Source organism: Colobus angolensis, unplaced genomic scaffold, assembly GCF_000951035.1.
Source record: "Colobus angolensis palliatus isolate OR3802 unplaced genomic scaffold, Cang.pa_1.0 Scaffold245, whole genome shotgun sequence".
NCBI classification, from domain to species: domain Eukaryota; kingdom Metazoa; phylum Chordata; class Mammalia; order Primates; family Cercopithecidae; genus Colobus; species Colobus angolensis.
Genome location: NW_012115655.1, coordinates 3,063,559 through 3,079,486, shown reverse-complemented (window position 1 = coordinate 3,079,486; position 15,928 = coordinate 3,063,559). Strand labels below are relative to the sequence as shown.

At 36.2% G+C, this 15,928-nt stretch overlaps 1 protein-coding gene across 1 annotated transcript in view; it reads right to left on the bottom strand.

Moving 5' to 3' along the window:
* Positions 1–15,928, bottom strand: part of VPS8 (vacuolar protein sorting 8 homolog (S. cerevisiae)) — a 251,525-nt gene that overhangs the window by 182,126 nt on the left and 53,471 nt on the right. The window contains exons 16-20 of the mRNA XM_011945863.1: positions 13,563–13,637; positions 12,450–12,485; positions 11,476–11,566; positions 10,988–11,034; positions 9,685–9,774 (exon numbers count right to left, since the gene is read on the bottom strand). Coding sequence (XP_011801253.1) covers positions 9,685–9,774; positions 10,988–11,034; positions 11,476–11,566; positions 12,450–12,485; positions 13,563–13,637 — 339 coding nt within the window. The remainder of the gene's footprint in view (positions 1–9,684; positions 9,775–10,987; positions 11,035–11,475; positions 11,567–12,449; positions 12,486–13,562; positions 13,638–15,928) is intronic.

Sequence of the window (15,928 nt, the reverse complement as noted above, 5' to 3'; positions counted from 1 at the left end):
ATGAAAACAAATCTTATACAATCCCTTCCACAAAATAGAAGAGGAGCGAATATTTCTCAATTCATCTTGTTAAATTAGTACCACCCTGATACAAAAACCTGAAAAGCCATTACAAAAAAACTACAGACCAATATTCTTCATAAAGATGCAAAAGTCCATAACAAAATATTAGGAATAATAATTCACAATTACATAAAAGGAATTATACCTCATGACCAAGTGAGGTTTATTCCAGGATGCAAGACTGGCTCAATATTCAAAAACCAATCATTATAATATACCATATCAATAACCTAAAGAAAAAAAAATCACATAATCATATTAAGTACATAGAAAAAGCAACTGACAAAATTCAATATCCATTCATGAAAACCCTCTTAGAAAAACCGTAATACAGGGGAACTTCCTCAACTTGATAAAAGGTAACTACAAAAAACCTACAGCTAATATTATACTTCATGGTGAGAAACTGAATGTTTTTACTCTAAGACTGGGAACAAGGCAAGGATGTCTGCTCTCACCTCTCTTCAATACAATGCTGAAGTTTTAGCCCATGCAATAGGCAAGAAAAGGAAAAAAATAGTATACAGATTGGGGAGGAAAAAATAAAACTGTCTCTGTTGGCAGATGACATGATTGTTCACATAGAATATCCCAAGGAATCTACAAAAAGCATTCTAGAATTAATAAATGAGTTCTACAAGATTGCAGAATATAAGATAAACATTCTACACGCCATTACTGAACATATGAATACCAAAATTAGAAATTCCATACCATTTAAAACTGCTAAGGAAAAAAGAAATATTCGGTGTAAATCTAAAAAACCATGTATAGCACCTGTATACTAAAAACCACAAAAAAAAAAAAAAAGAAATAAATGGGAAAACTAGGAGACTCAGCATAGTAAAAATATCAATTCTCCTCAAACTGATATGTTTAATATAATTTATATCAAAATTCCCACAAGATTTTTTGGAGATATAGACAAGATTATTCTAAAATTTATATGGAGAGGCAAAGAAATTGGAATAGTTGAAACAATTTTCATAAAAGAGGAGGAATCAGTCTACCCAATTTCAAGACTTACATAGCTGCAGTTATCAAGACTATATGGTACTGGCAGTGGGATAGGCACACGGATCAATGGAACAAAATAGAGAACCTAGAATTAGATTCACCATATAAGCCCAGCTGATTTTTGACAAAGCTGGTAAAGCAACTGAGTGGAGGAAAGAAGGAAAGATTGCTTTTGCAACAAATAATGCTGGAGCAATTAGGTATCTATACACACACAAAAAGGAACTTCGACCTCAGTCTCATACCTTACGTAAAAATTAACTCAAAATAGATCACACATTTAAGTTACACACAAAACTGTAAAACTTCCCGAAAAAAACAGGAGAAAATCTTCAGGACCTTAGACTAGGCAAAGAGTTCTCAGATTTAATTTCAAAAGCACAATCTATACAAGGAAAAGCTGATAAACTGGACTTCACCAAAATTAAAACCTTTGGTTTGCAAAAGATCCTGTTAAGAAGGATGAAAAGAAAGCTACAAACTGGGAGAATTATGTCCAATAAAGGACTAGTGCCTTGAATATATTAAAACCCTATAAAGTCAACAGTATAATGAGAAACAATCCAGTTAGAAGACAGACAAAACTCACACAGAAACATTTCACAAAAGATGATATACATGTGGCAAATAAACACATGAAAAGATGTTTAACGTCATTATTCATTAGGGAAATGCAAATTACAGCCACAATGAGATACCATTATGCACCTATCAGAATAGCTAAAATAAAACAGTGACTTCACCAAATGCTGGATGTGGATTAGAAACTGGATCACTCACACGTTGCTGGGGTGAATGTGAAATGGTACCAGCATACTGGAAAACTATTTGGCAGTTTCTTTAAAAATTAAACATTCAACTATCATATGATCCAACAATTGTAAACCTGGACATTTCTCCTAGAGAAAAGACATGTTCACACAGAAACCTATACAGAAATGTTTAGAGCCACTTTATTTTTAATAGCCCCAAACTGGAAACAACCCAGATGTTCTTCAATCGGTAAAATTGTTAATCAAACTGTGGCTCATCCATACTATGGAATACTACCCAACAATAAAATGCAACCAACTATTGATACAAGCAACAACCTGGGAGAATCACTAAGGAATTATTATGCTGAGTTTAAAGAGTCAGTCCCAAAAGGTTACACACTCTATGATTCCATCTATATAGCATTATTGAAATTATAATTATAATTTATAGAGATGAGGAACAGACTACTGGGAATCAGAGATTAAGGAGGGGGTGGGAGCAGGAGAGAAGTAGGTGTGGCTGTAAAAGGGTAAAATGAAGGATCCATGCAGTGATGGAAATGTTCTGTATCTTTACCTTATTAATATCAGTATCCTGGTTATGTGACTGTACCATAGTTTTGTGAGACGTTCTCTTATTGGGGAAAAATGGTTTAAGGGTATGGGATCTCTTTGCATTATTTCTTGCAACTGAATATGAATCTATAAATATCACACAATTACAAATTAATTTTAAAAAAAACAAAATACACATAATCTTTATGCCTGCCACTAACTTCCTAACTCAATTAAGGCAAAACCATCCAAATTAACACTTTCAATCTGGCTTCTTAAAGAAACCAGGTCTTTATCAATTTTGAACATTTAAAACAGTAAGTAAAACAGAGTATTAGTTAAAGCCAAATCTATTTCTATATTTTAAGTTTTCCTCAGCAACTATTTATCAAGGACACTAAACTAGATGCTGGGAATATGGCAATGACAAAAATCAGACATGTTCCTAAACTTACACAGGTCCCTAAACATAAAACTGACATTGAATGAGTGACTTCAGTGAATAGTATTTTAGAAAGAAATGGATCTGAGTTAATCTGGGGGACAATTACACTGAGAAGTGAAAATAAACAGGAGCTAGTTGAGCTACAAAGAAATAAGAAAGGATTTTTTATGCAGAGAGAACACTCTGGACAAAGGCTCTGGGTTAAGGGAGAAGAGGGACATTAAGACACTGAAAAGAACTCTAGTATAACAGGAATACAGAGAATTAGGGGCAGTTAGGCAAGAGTAGACTATGCAGAGCCTTAGAAAATAGTAGGAAAGTGAGTCTCTACCTCAGAAACAATAGGAAGTCCTTGAAATATTTTAAAATTAGGGAAGCATCATATCTAGATTTGATATACATTTCTCCTTGGCTGCTGTATAGAAAATGAAATGAAGTACAGTAAGAATGTGTACAAGGACATGCTAGAAACAGATGAGAGAAACTGTCAGGAGGCAGAATAGCCAGGAACAAGTAAAGGACAAGAATCACCTAATTTGCGTTAGGTGCGTGGTGGATCCACTCACTAACACAGGAATCCTCAGAAAAGGCTTTGTGGACTTGGAATCAACCCAAATGTCCATCTGTGACAGACTGGATTAAGAAAATGTGGCACATATACACCATGGAATACTATGCAGCCATAAAAAAGGATGAGTTTGCGTCCTTTGTAGGGACATGGATGCAGCTGGAAACCATCATTCTTAGCAAACTATCACAAGAACAGAAAACCAAACACCGCATGTTCTCACTCATAGGTGGGAACTGAACAATGAGATCATTTGGACTTGGGAAGGGGAACATCACACACCGGGGCCTATCATGGGGAGGGGGGAGGGGGGAGGGATTGCATTGGGAGTTATACATGATATAAATGATGAATTGATGGGTGCTGACGAGTTGATGGGTGCAGCACACCAACATGGCACAAGTATACATATGTAACAAACCTGCACGTTATGCACACGTGCCCTAGAACTTAAAGTATAATAAAAAATTAAAAAAAAAATAATAAAAAAAAAAGAAAAAGAAAAGGCTTTGTGAGGAAACAGTTATTGAGTCTGAGGTACCTACAAAACATCCAAGCAGAAATGTAAATGGCCACCTTACTCTATAGATCTCAGAATTCAGAAGAGCAATCTAGGTTGCTAACACCAGTTAGACAGTCATGTGCCTATGTCACCTAGGGAAGAATGGAAAGCAGTGATATGTCAACTTTGATGTTAACACTGGTTAAGACAGTCATGTGCCTGTATCACCTAGGGAAGAATGGAGAGCAGTGATTCATCAACTTTGATGTGCTTAAGGGACATCTTGAGAGCTGACTACAAATCCTGGTCACCAACCCCAGAGAGTGATTCAGTAGGCCTGGGAAATAAAAAGTATTTTTAACAAACATTTTCAAATGATTTTTGAAGTAAATGGTACACAGACACCTTGACAAACATTGTAATAAAAATAGAAGACAAGGGTATTGTGAAGAATCCTAACATTTCTTGGTTAAGTAAAGAAAAGGAAGAAGAATAAACAAAGAAAAGCAATAAGCAGTCAGAGAGGGAGAGAAAAAACTGGAATGTATGATATCAGGGAAGCTGATAAGGACCACTAAGATGAAAAATAAAAGGGTCCACAGAATTTATAGACATGGAATAGGTTAAGGAAAGAGAAGGAGATGAGGAAATGCAGACAACTCTCTTTTTTTTTGAGACAAGGTCTTGCTCTGTCACCCAGGTTGGAGTGCAGTGCCGTGATCTTGGCTCACTGCAGCCTCGGCCTCCCAGGCTCAAGCGAACCTCCCACCCAGCCTCCAGAGTAGCTGGGACTATAGCTGTGCACCACAACTCCCAGCTAATTTTGTGTGTGTGTGTAGAGACAAGGTTTCGCTATGTTGCCAAGGCTGTCTTGAACTCCTGAGCTCAAGTGATCTACCGACCTCGGCCTCCCAAATTGCTGGAATTACAGGCATGAGCCATCATCCCTGGCCAGAGACAACTCTTGTAAGATGTCTGGCTCTATAAAAAACGGGGGAACAAGAAAGCATAGGATATTAGAGACGGTGTGGGGCAAAAAAAGAATTTGTTTGCTGCTTGACTTAGTTTTAGGGTGGGAAACACTTGAACATATATAAATGCATATGAGGAAAGCCAGAAGAAAAGGCAAGTCTCAAGATGTATGAGACAGAAACACTTTAATTCCTTTTTATCCTACTATAATAGTTATGATACAAATAAATTATAATTATAGGTTGAAATCTTTTCTTAAATAAAAGCCACAACCTGTCCAAAATGTGACAAGATCCAAAAGTTATATACTATAACTAAGACAGGACAAATATTGATTGATCTTTGGAGAAAAGCAAAAATAGTGAATAGCCTTACGTATTCTGACTCTAAGGAAAGGGTGAGGCTGCTCACCAAGGGTAAAGATTAAAATTAAGGCAGCAGGCAGGAGGTGCCACCTGCTGGTAAAACACAAATTCTCAGCATTTTGACTGTGACAGAAATCAGTCTTAATAGGAATTTCAATTAACTCAATTAGAGGTTACTTATGTCTCCAATAATAGCTTCTTGAGACTGAATCTGAGACCTTCCTACTGAGCAAAAAAAAAAAAGTGTTTTAAAAACACTTCTATCAGTTGCTCACCCTGCCTTTATTTGAATACATTCCATAATAAGAAGTGCATAAATCCAAGAGCTGTTACAACATGAGTAGGTCATTTTAAATTGAAACACATCTTCTCCTATTTTCTACCCACTATATACTAGGCCTTCCCTCTGGAGCAATACGGCTAATCTCATAGGACAGCTTCCACCATCTCTAGGCAGGCATATCTCCACTTACTTTCTCCTCAGATTAAACAACCCAGTATTTTTTTTACCTGTTGTTTTTAAAACCTTCCACCATATCAGTTGTGGGATGTCGCTGAGTTTATCAGCAGCCTACAAAATGACTTAGTAATTTTATTTCAAACAGGCAACCCAGTAGTACTAGTACTTTCCTGTATCTGTGTCTTAACACACAGTTGCCTCATACTAAGTTTACGGTCAACTAAAATCCTGTCCACCTAGATCTTCCCGATCCAGTACTCAAATAATTTGATTATTTGAATCTAATGAATCTAAGTCTTGATGTTTATCCTCATTAAATTTCAACTCATGATTATTTTTATTGCACTTTCTCGTCAAAATCACTTTGAACCTTGATTCTTGGCACTACCTAGATTTGACAGGCTAGTCACTAAATTTTCACCCAAATCAATGATAAAAACTTGGGTATGAAAGAGTCCTAAGACGTAATTAATACTAAGCCACCAAAGAATATTTTTGGGTAGAAATATTTATCTAGTTGCAAATCTATTTGCTATTTACTAATCTATTCCAGCCACAAAGATAATGGAAAAATTAGGCAAATGCTTTAACGAAATCAATTATGTTATGTCACAGGCATTCCAGGAATATATTATCTTTATATTCCTTTCAAAAAGGTAATTATATGAGTTTAACATGGTTGTTTTGAGGTGAATTCAAGGAAAACATTCACAAATCACATCAGGGATGTCAGCAGATAGTCTCCAAAGTCCACTCTACTTAAAAAAAAAAAACAACTTTAAAAGTCAACCTATATAATTATTTTATGATTAAATATGATTAAACAAAACAAACATGCACTGGCTGACAGTGCATGCATTTCGCCCATCCTAATGCACTGAAGGTCACGTTTTCCAGAAGAAAACTGTCCTCCTGAATGGAATAAATTGTATCTCCCTGTATATACTCCACACTAATCAAGAATGCCTTATTTGAAAACTGATGAAAAGTTACTTGCAAATTATTCATGTTGGCCCAGATTGTTTCAACACTATCATGGATTATAATTCTACTGGGTCTTGAGAGTTGAACAATCATAATGATATTACATATTACATATGGTAGGCTTCAGTTTTTAAATACACTTATCTGGACTTTTCCACTTTAAAACCATTCTCTGTGGTCATGAATGGAGTCAAAATGAGGAGCATTGTTCTATGGTATAGTGTGGTAGTCAGGATGTGAACCCTGAAGCCCACTGTTTGAATTCAAATCCTAGCTCTCTATTAGCTTTGTGACCTGGAACAAATCATTTAACCTCTCTGTGCCTTGGCATCATTTACAAATGTGAATAGTAACAGCAGCCACCTTACAGAGTTATGATAAGAATTAAATGAGTTAATAAATATGTATAAAGGGTCTGTAACAGTGCCTGCCACACAGTTAAGTATTAAACAGTTTAGATGCTTGCTATAATTCTCATTCTTGGTCATTTATTAATATCACCCCTTCTCACTCATCTTCTCCCTGTGCTTGCTCTTAAAATAACAATATAATACAATGATTAGTTAAAAACTGGGCTTTGAAGTCACCAAGACCTGGATATGAGCCCCGGCTCCACCATTTACTACACTATTACCTTGTAACTTCACTTCACTTCACTCCTCTAAGCCTGTTTTCTCATCTATGAAATGGAGATTTAAAACGACACCTACTCCCTGGGGTGGTTGTGAGAATAAAAATACATGTCACACACTTTACATAGTACCTGGCACATCGTATGTGCTCAGTAAATCTTTGCTAAAAATCCCTATTTTGTACTCCACAGCATTCTGGTAGGCACTGTCTGGGCCATATCATTCTCCTTTCTGACCGTCTTACAAGTTCATGATACTTCTGGTATGTATCTTTAGTTATACGCCTTTCTCCATATTTATAGATGTTCTGTGATTTGCAGGTAGAACCTTCTTTCAACATTACTTTCTCCTTGAATGGTCAAAATTTTAGAATTTCCTGTTCCTTGTGAACCCATTCTTTTTTTGGAGCCTGTAGCCATGTGATTGTGTCCATATTTTTTTCTGAGAAATTTGCTTTCTAAAATACTGGACTCATGCTATGTATATTTTTCATCATTATTATGATTGTTAAAATAAAGTGATAATTCTTCTCTCAAGGGTCTATCTCTTCTACTTCCCCAATCATTAGTAAAAATTAAATGCAGAGAAATAGCCGCCTCCATTGTTTCCTTTACCTCCTATGAGACTAAATCACTGATAAATCAAAAAATTTTATCAAATATTCCTACCAACAGAATGAGACTTCTAACAGGTAGCTAGACGGTTACAGGGCACATTACTACTAACATTTATTTCTCTGTACATTCTGTAGTCTGCATCAGAAACCACCATCTACAGTTCCTGTATCTGAGATTCTTTACTATTTCTCCATCAGAACATCACCTTTGTTCCTTTCGTCTTTTAGAAAGAAGCTCTCTACCACATTTTCCCCTGACACGGTAGTTTCTATATTCTCCACACACACACATACTCATTCCATTCACCCCTCCTAGTTTTTTCTACTAGATGATTTTTTTCAACAAAATATACCTTCCAATGGCCAGAGTTCCCACAACCTCTTGGTGATAGGTATATTCTTGTTACAAATATTAAGTTTTCTATCTATACTGCACTGGTATACACAAGTATTTATATATAAGGTATTGCTTCCAAACAGTTTTGTTCCCAAATGCTTTCTTTCTACCATATGTCTTCTTATTTATTTTTATAATTATTATCTAGGCTTATTTCTCCTTCTCTGCTGATCAATAAGCATCCAGTCAAACAGAGTAATAACACTTACTCTACCGGAAGCTCACTAGTGTGGCATTGAACAGTACAGTTCAGGAAGCCAAATGCTTCTCTGATAGCAGCCAACTCTTAACTGCCATATCTATTCTTGTCTTCCAATGTTACAAGCATCAAATAGCATATGAAAAGATAGGACCTGTGCCTGCTCTTTAGAACTTCAAAATCCCTAGATTTCTTCTAAATATTTCCATTAATGTAAACCAAAAAAACCATCATTTTGACTAGACTACAAACTTTAAGATAGTAAAGATCATGTAAATTTTACCCACTATTGCCCAGTACCAGGTATTTATTAGACCACAGGACGCACACTTTAGCCAAATCTTGCCCAAAGCCTGTTTCTGTATTGTTCACAGCTAAGAATGGACTTTACAATTTTAAGGGGTTGCTTAAAAAATCAAAAAACAAATAAAGGAAGAAAAAGATGTGACAGAGACCACTGTAGCCTGTAAAGCCTAAACTCTGCCATCTGAGTCTTTTTAGAAAAAGTCTGCTGACCCGTGTATTGGACACTCAAATATCTGTTAAAAGAAGAGGTAGGGAGAGGGAAGGGAGCAGTAGGAATGGGGAACAGAGATGTGCAACAAATATAACTGGAGAGCACTGCAGAAAGAAAAACCTGCATAATAAATACTATACAAGTCTGTACATTGTTCTTTGGCTTTCACTTTCATTAAGTTCCAAGATAAACTAAAGGTCTTTCACTAGCATATTTTATAGATCTTATACTTTTTTTGTGATTGATCTATTATTCTTAAGTTATAGGTGCTCCTAGGAGAAGTAAATTTAAACCTTGGCAGTACTAAATAACCTAGTTAACATAAATATCAGTTACCAGTAAGATGTCAGCCACTATAAGGTATCAGTTTACAGGAAAGGATGTTCACACGTATATCCTTTCCTTCCACACAGCACTAAGCAGCTAAGTGCTAATTAACACTCCACAACATTTTACTCATCTATACCCATTACTTAAAAATATAATCATTTAGAATGTTCTACAAGCCCTGCAGTAAAGTTTTGAATACTAAAAAAATGTTTAACCAAAAATGAAAGTCACATTCTCAAGTAACATAAAAGAGCAATATTAGACCTATCCAGAGCACTGTCTACCGGAAGCACATGCAAACGTGTACCTGAAAATGCTGCTCCATCACTTGGATTTTTCCTTGGTCTGGGCACTTTTTCAGAGCTCGATCTGCATAATGGAATAGGATTTCTACCATCTGTAAGGAAAATAGCCTGGCATAGCCATTAAAATATATCTCTAAAGTTTTTCAATAGTTATGTGGCCCTCCTAAATAATATAGAATTCGAATGTTATTATATTAAAATTATAATTGAAAATTTTAGTGGCTTTATTTACCAACTTTTTAAAACTCTAGTCTCATTTCTTTCAGCCTCAGGACTAGTACTAATTTGCTAATCTTTCTTAAGAAATATCTCCATGTTCTAGACCTTGGTGGTGTCTACACTGCTCAGAAAATGAAACATTCAAATTCTTCAGTAATCTTCTGCTGTAGGTGTTTCCCTAAAGAGCACAGATGAGCAAATCATTTGGAGTCTGAGGAGTGACCGATTTCTATCCAAGTTTTCTACAAATGTTTCTATTAATTTGGAATATAATTTTTACCAATGCATTTACACAACAAAAGGGAAGAAATACTATAGTCAATTAATTCAGCCCAGTCTGGAGTAGGAACAGAAAGTCAATATTAAATAGCATCAATTATATTGATGCTAATTGATAATAACATTAAAACACTAACCCTCTCTGCTGGTTCTGGGCAACACAAACATTGCACATACAGTATTTCTCATAGTTACTTAATAAGTTCATAAAAACTGACAAATGTCAATTTTCTCTGGCCTATTACTTGGTTCAGAAATAATCCAGATTCCCAGGTTTTCTTCCTCCTCCTTCCTGCTGGCTTTTGGCCATGTACTTTATTATCTTCATAAAAGAGTGAGCAAGGGAAAAAGAAAAGGTGATTAAGAAAGAATTTTAAAAGTATTCAAGATGACACAGAGAATTATAACCGGAATTTTTTTTTTTTTTTTTTTTTTTTAGATACAGGTCTCACTCTGTCACCCAGGCTAGAGTGCAGTGGCGCAATCATAGCTCAACTGTAGCCTTGAACTCCTAGCCTCAAGTGATCCTCTGGCTTCGGCCTCCCAAGTAGCTAGGACTACAGGTGCATACTACCATGCCTAGCTAATTTTTTTATTTTTTGTAGAGACGAGGTCTTGCTATTTTGCCCATGCTAGTCTTGAACCCCTGACCCCAAGTGTGTGTGTGTGTGTGTGTGTGTGTGTGTGTGTGTTTAATACACTCTCTCCTAGATTGTAGCCATTTACCTACTCATGCCCAAAGATATGAGCAAATGCCAAAAGCAAATCTGTACTGCATTCTAGTAAAGGCCCTATTAAAACACTCACCCGGTCTGCAACAATAGCCTTTCGCTTACTGGCATCCCCTGATAATCCTGCAGAGAAGGAAAATCCAACAAAAAAAACAAAAGTTAGTCCACATCTTTAGTAGTGACACTATGTCTGGTTTCATATTCATAAGACGTGTAACAACAGGTATAACTGTAACAATCCTTAGGTATCAAAATGTTGGATAATACACCATAATAGGAACACCTCAAATCTACTGGACCAGACAGCACATCAATGTACTTCTCTTTCGTTCTAATAGTAATTTCCTTAAAAAATAATTTTTGAAGTGACATTTTAATTTCTATACCTTCTATTTGTCACCTTAACCTTCTTAACTGAAAGTCTTTAAGGTTTAATGGCATCCTATTTATAAATTTATAAACACTTGAACACTCAGCTAAAAGTGTCCTGTGAGTGGTTAGTACTATCCATTCCCTCTACTCCAGGAGAACCATGTCTACTACACTGGAATTCTGTCTACTCACCCACTACAGCTTTTGCTTTTCCTTCATGGAAAGACCACGCAAGAGCCAAGGCTTCTGTAAGACAATCTTGTTTCAGGAGATGATCCACTCTCTAAATGGAAAAATGAGAGAAACCAGACCCCTCTGTCCGACCAGTCACCAGTCAGAATTCCTATTCCACCTAAAATCTTTCCAGAAGTTGCTGCTTAGTGGCAAAAATTATTTTAATAATTACGTGAATATCTTATTTCAAAGAAAAATATCTCAAAGCACTAGATAGTATAGTGACTGTATAGGCTAGTATAGACAGCCACAGGGCCTAAATATGAAAAGTGGTAATAGCTGGAATGTCATTGTAAGAGAAATGGCTAGTTGTTTATTACAACATTCATTTCTCCCTCCTTGGTAGTAACAAACCCCATGTTTACCTGAGACAGCAATATAGCAGCTGAAGGATATTTCTAAGACTACCTCGTAGCCACTGGGAACAATGTGACTAAGCTCTGGCTAATGATAAGTGGAAGTGTTGTCTGGTATTTCTGGGATGTCATCTTAAGAGGTAGGAGACATCCTTTATTTTTCTCTTTCTTCCTTCCTAAAATGTGGTAACAGCTGGAGCTCTAGCAACCACACTGAATTATAAAATGACCCTGAGACCAGAACATCAAAGACAAACATGGTGGAACAGGACAGCACGCTTAAGCTTATGGAATTCCTACAACAGCTGCGGACCACCTAGCTCCAGGTTGCTTTTATATGATACAGAAATCTTATTTAAGCCACTATTATTTTGAATTTTCTAATATATGTAGACAAACCTAATTCTAACTTATAATGTCAGTTCTAGCAAATCAAGTACCTAACAGCTATAATAGTTTTCATGTACACTTCTGAAATTAAGAAGCTTACCAAATAATCTTCTGAAAAGTTAAAACAGAAATGTTAAGAAGCTATCAATTCAGTAACTCTGACATGTGAAATTACTTGGAACTCACCTCTCTCCAGCTCCTCAGCATCATCACATAAACAGACTGGAAAGTAAAGAGATGGAAATTAAAATGATCACCCTTAACAGACTTCTTTGGGAGATACATTCATCATAGTCCCACATCTCATTTGACATCTCTTTAAGTAAAATATTTCATAATACAGTTAGAAGTATATCTTAGAATTTACTAATGGGTCTTCAAGAACGCTTTTCTTTTTTTTGAGAGTTAGTCTCGCTCTGTCGCCCAGGCTGGAGTGCAGCAGTGGGATCTTGGCTCACTGCAACCTCCTCCTCTGGGGTTCAAATGATTCTCATTCCTCAGCTTCTTGAGTAGCTGAGATTACAGGCACCTGTCACCACAACTGGCTAATTTTTATATTTTTACTAGAGACAGGGTTTTGCCATGTTGGCCAGGCTAGTCTTGAACTCTTAGCCTCATGTGATCTGCCCGCCGAGGCCTTCCAAAGTGTTGGGATTACAGGTGTGAGCCAACGCATCTGGCCTAGAACCCACATTAAAGAGTAAGTCAAACATTTAAAGGCCTACAATCCAAGAAGGAGTTAATTCCATGGACAAGAAGCAAGGAAAGCCCAAGCTCATTTCCCTCTACTGACTTGGCAATATTTTGGTTAAATTTTAATAATGAAGAAATGTTTCTCCATATTTTTTAAAAAGCACAGGAACAAACTGAGATAAATTGAGATACAAAAAGTTCCTATTCCAACAATTCTATTCTAAGTCAAATACCTCAATGCAATTTAATCAGCATCCTAGGCTGATCTAAGCTAAAAGCCATCTTAATTACATGACAAATATCGATGATTAGGTAGCTGCCTGATCATAAAAACATAAATGTGAAGAAGCTTACAAAAGCACAACTCTGAATCAAGAAAATAAGCAACCTATTAGCCAGCACCTAAACAAAAGTAAAGAATATGTCTAAAAGTGGAGGAAAAAAAAACAATTAACTAAAAATCATGACTACCTAACCACAAAGCATTTTGGATAATTGCTGATCAATATTCACTTTGCAATATACTGCCCTCTTTACCAGCAATCTCCTTCAGCCTCAACTACCCCGATACATAGAAATACCAACTCACAGAGTAAAAGAGCTTACTTTTGTCCCCAAATAAAAGATCTGACCACCATAGCTACTGATGGATTGATAACAAGCCTTCTCTCCAACTAAAGCCTGGAAAAAAAACATACACACAAAAAAGGTAAAAAAATTCCTTTGTATTTAATATATTTTTTAACATTTCATCACTATTAATGACTTACTAGTTACACGTCTTTTTTAGTGATTATAGTTTACAATGTATAATTTATCTCAATCTACATTTAAATAATATTTGACATATACTGTAAGAACCTTGCAATGATGTACTTTCATCTCCTACATCCCGGCGCCATGTACTATTTTTATTATATATACTGCTTCTATAGATCATAAACTTCGCAACACATTATTTTTGTTTTAAACAGTCAATTGCTTTTGTTAAACAACAGTACTGAAATGTAACATACACCATAAAATTCACTCATTAGGCACACAATTCAATGATTTTTTAGTAAATTCACAGTTGTTCAGCCATTATAATTGAGAACATTATCATCACTCTGCAAAGATCCTTGTACCCATCTGTAGTCAATCCCATTCCCACCTCCAAACCCTGGTAACCACTAATGTACATCTGTCTCTATATATTACATTGGCCTTTTCTAGACATTTTATATCAATAGAATTAAACAAAAATGTGCTCTTATTGCATGTCTTCTTTCACTTAGTATTTTTAAGGTTCATCCATGTTGTAGCCCAGTATCAGTTGCCATACTTTTCACTGTGGAACAGTATTCTATTAAATGGCTATGCCACATTTGGTACATCCCTTTACCAGTTAGTGAATATTTAGATTGTTTTCACTCTTCAGTTATGAAAAACAATACTGCTATGTGTGTTCATATACAAGTTTTTACATAAGCATGTGTTTTCAACTCTTTTGGAAACACACTTAGGAGTAGAACTTCTGGGTCAGATTGGTAATTCAATGTTTAACTTTTTTTTTTTTTTTTTTTAAAGATAGAGTCTCACTCTGTACCCCAGGGTGGAGTGCAGTGGCACAATCTCGGCTCACTGCAACCTCTGCCTCCCGGGTTCAAGCGATTCTCCTGCCTCCACCTTCCAAGTAGCTGGGATTATAGGTGCTTATCACCAAGTCTAGCTAATTTTTGTATTTTTAGTAGAGACAGGGTTTCACTACGTTGGCCAGGCTTGTCTCGAACTCCTGACCTCAGGTGATCCTCCCGCCTCGGCCTCCCAAAGTGCTGGGATTACAGGCAAGAGCCACCATGCCCAGCCTCAATGTTTAACTTTTTAATAAAGTGCCAAACCATCTTCCACAGCATTTGCACCATTTTGGTTTCCCACCACCAATGTATGAGGCTTCCAGTATCGCCACATCCTTGCCAACACTTGTTATTCTTTTTTTTATGAGAGCCTTCCCAGTGGGTGTGAAGTAGTATCTCATTTGATTTCGATTAGGTATTTGATCCCTAATACCTAATGATGTTGAGCAGTGCCTCAAGTGTTCATTGTCCACTTATAAATCTTTACAGATCACTGCCGACTGTCTGATGAGAAATGTGTTCTCATAATTATTGCTCCTCTGCATTTAATGTGTCTTTTTTCCCCCACTGGTTGCTTTAAAATTTTTCTCCTTATCACTAATTTTGATCAATTCGTATACAGTTTATTTTAGTTGTGCTTGGGTTCACTGAGCTTCTTAAACGTGTGTGTCTACAGTTTTAGAAAAGTTTTTGACCATTATTTTTTCCAATTTCTTCTCTCCTTTCGAGATTTTAACTACACATACCTTAGGCTATCTGACGTGTTCTCACAGTTCACTAATACTATTTCTTAAAATTATTTTTCTGTGTTTAATTTTGTATAATTTCTGTTGTATCTTCAAATTCATGAATCGTTTTTTCTGTGTTGCCTAATCTGCCATTAATCCTATCCAGTGCATTTTTTTCATCTATAAGCACTGGTTTTCATCTCTAGAAGTCTGATGTGCATCTTTTTAAATATCTTCCATGTCTCTACTTAACTTTTTTAACTAAAGAGTATAGTTATAATAACTACTATGTCTTTGTCTGCTAATTCTAACATTTATGTCAGGTGTGAGTTAGTTTTTATTTTTCTCCTCATTATAGGTTGCTTTTCTTCTTTGCATACCTAGTAATGTCTAACTGGATGAGAGACATTGTGAATTTTACCTTGTTGGTTTCTGGATCTTTCTGTATTCCTATCTTTTTTTTTTTTTTTTGAGACGGAGTCTCACTCTGTCACCCAGGCTGGAGTGCAGTGGGGTGATCTCGGCTTCCCGCAAGCTCCGCCTCCTGGGTTCACACCATTCTCCTGCCTCAGCCTCCGGAGTAGCTGGGACTACAGGCACCCGCCACCTCACCCGGCTAATTTTTTGT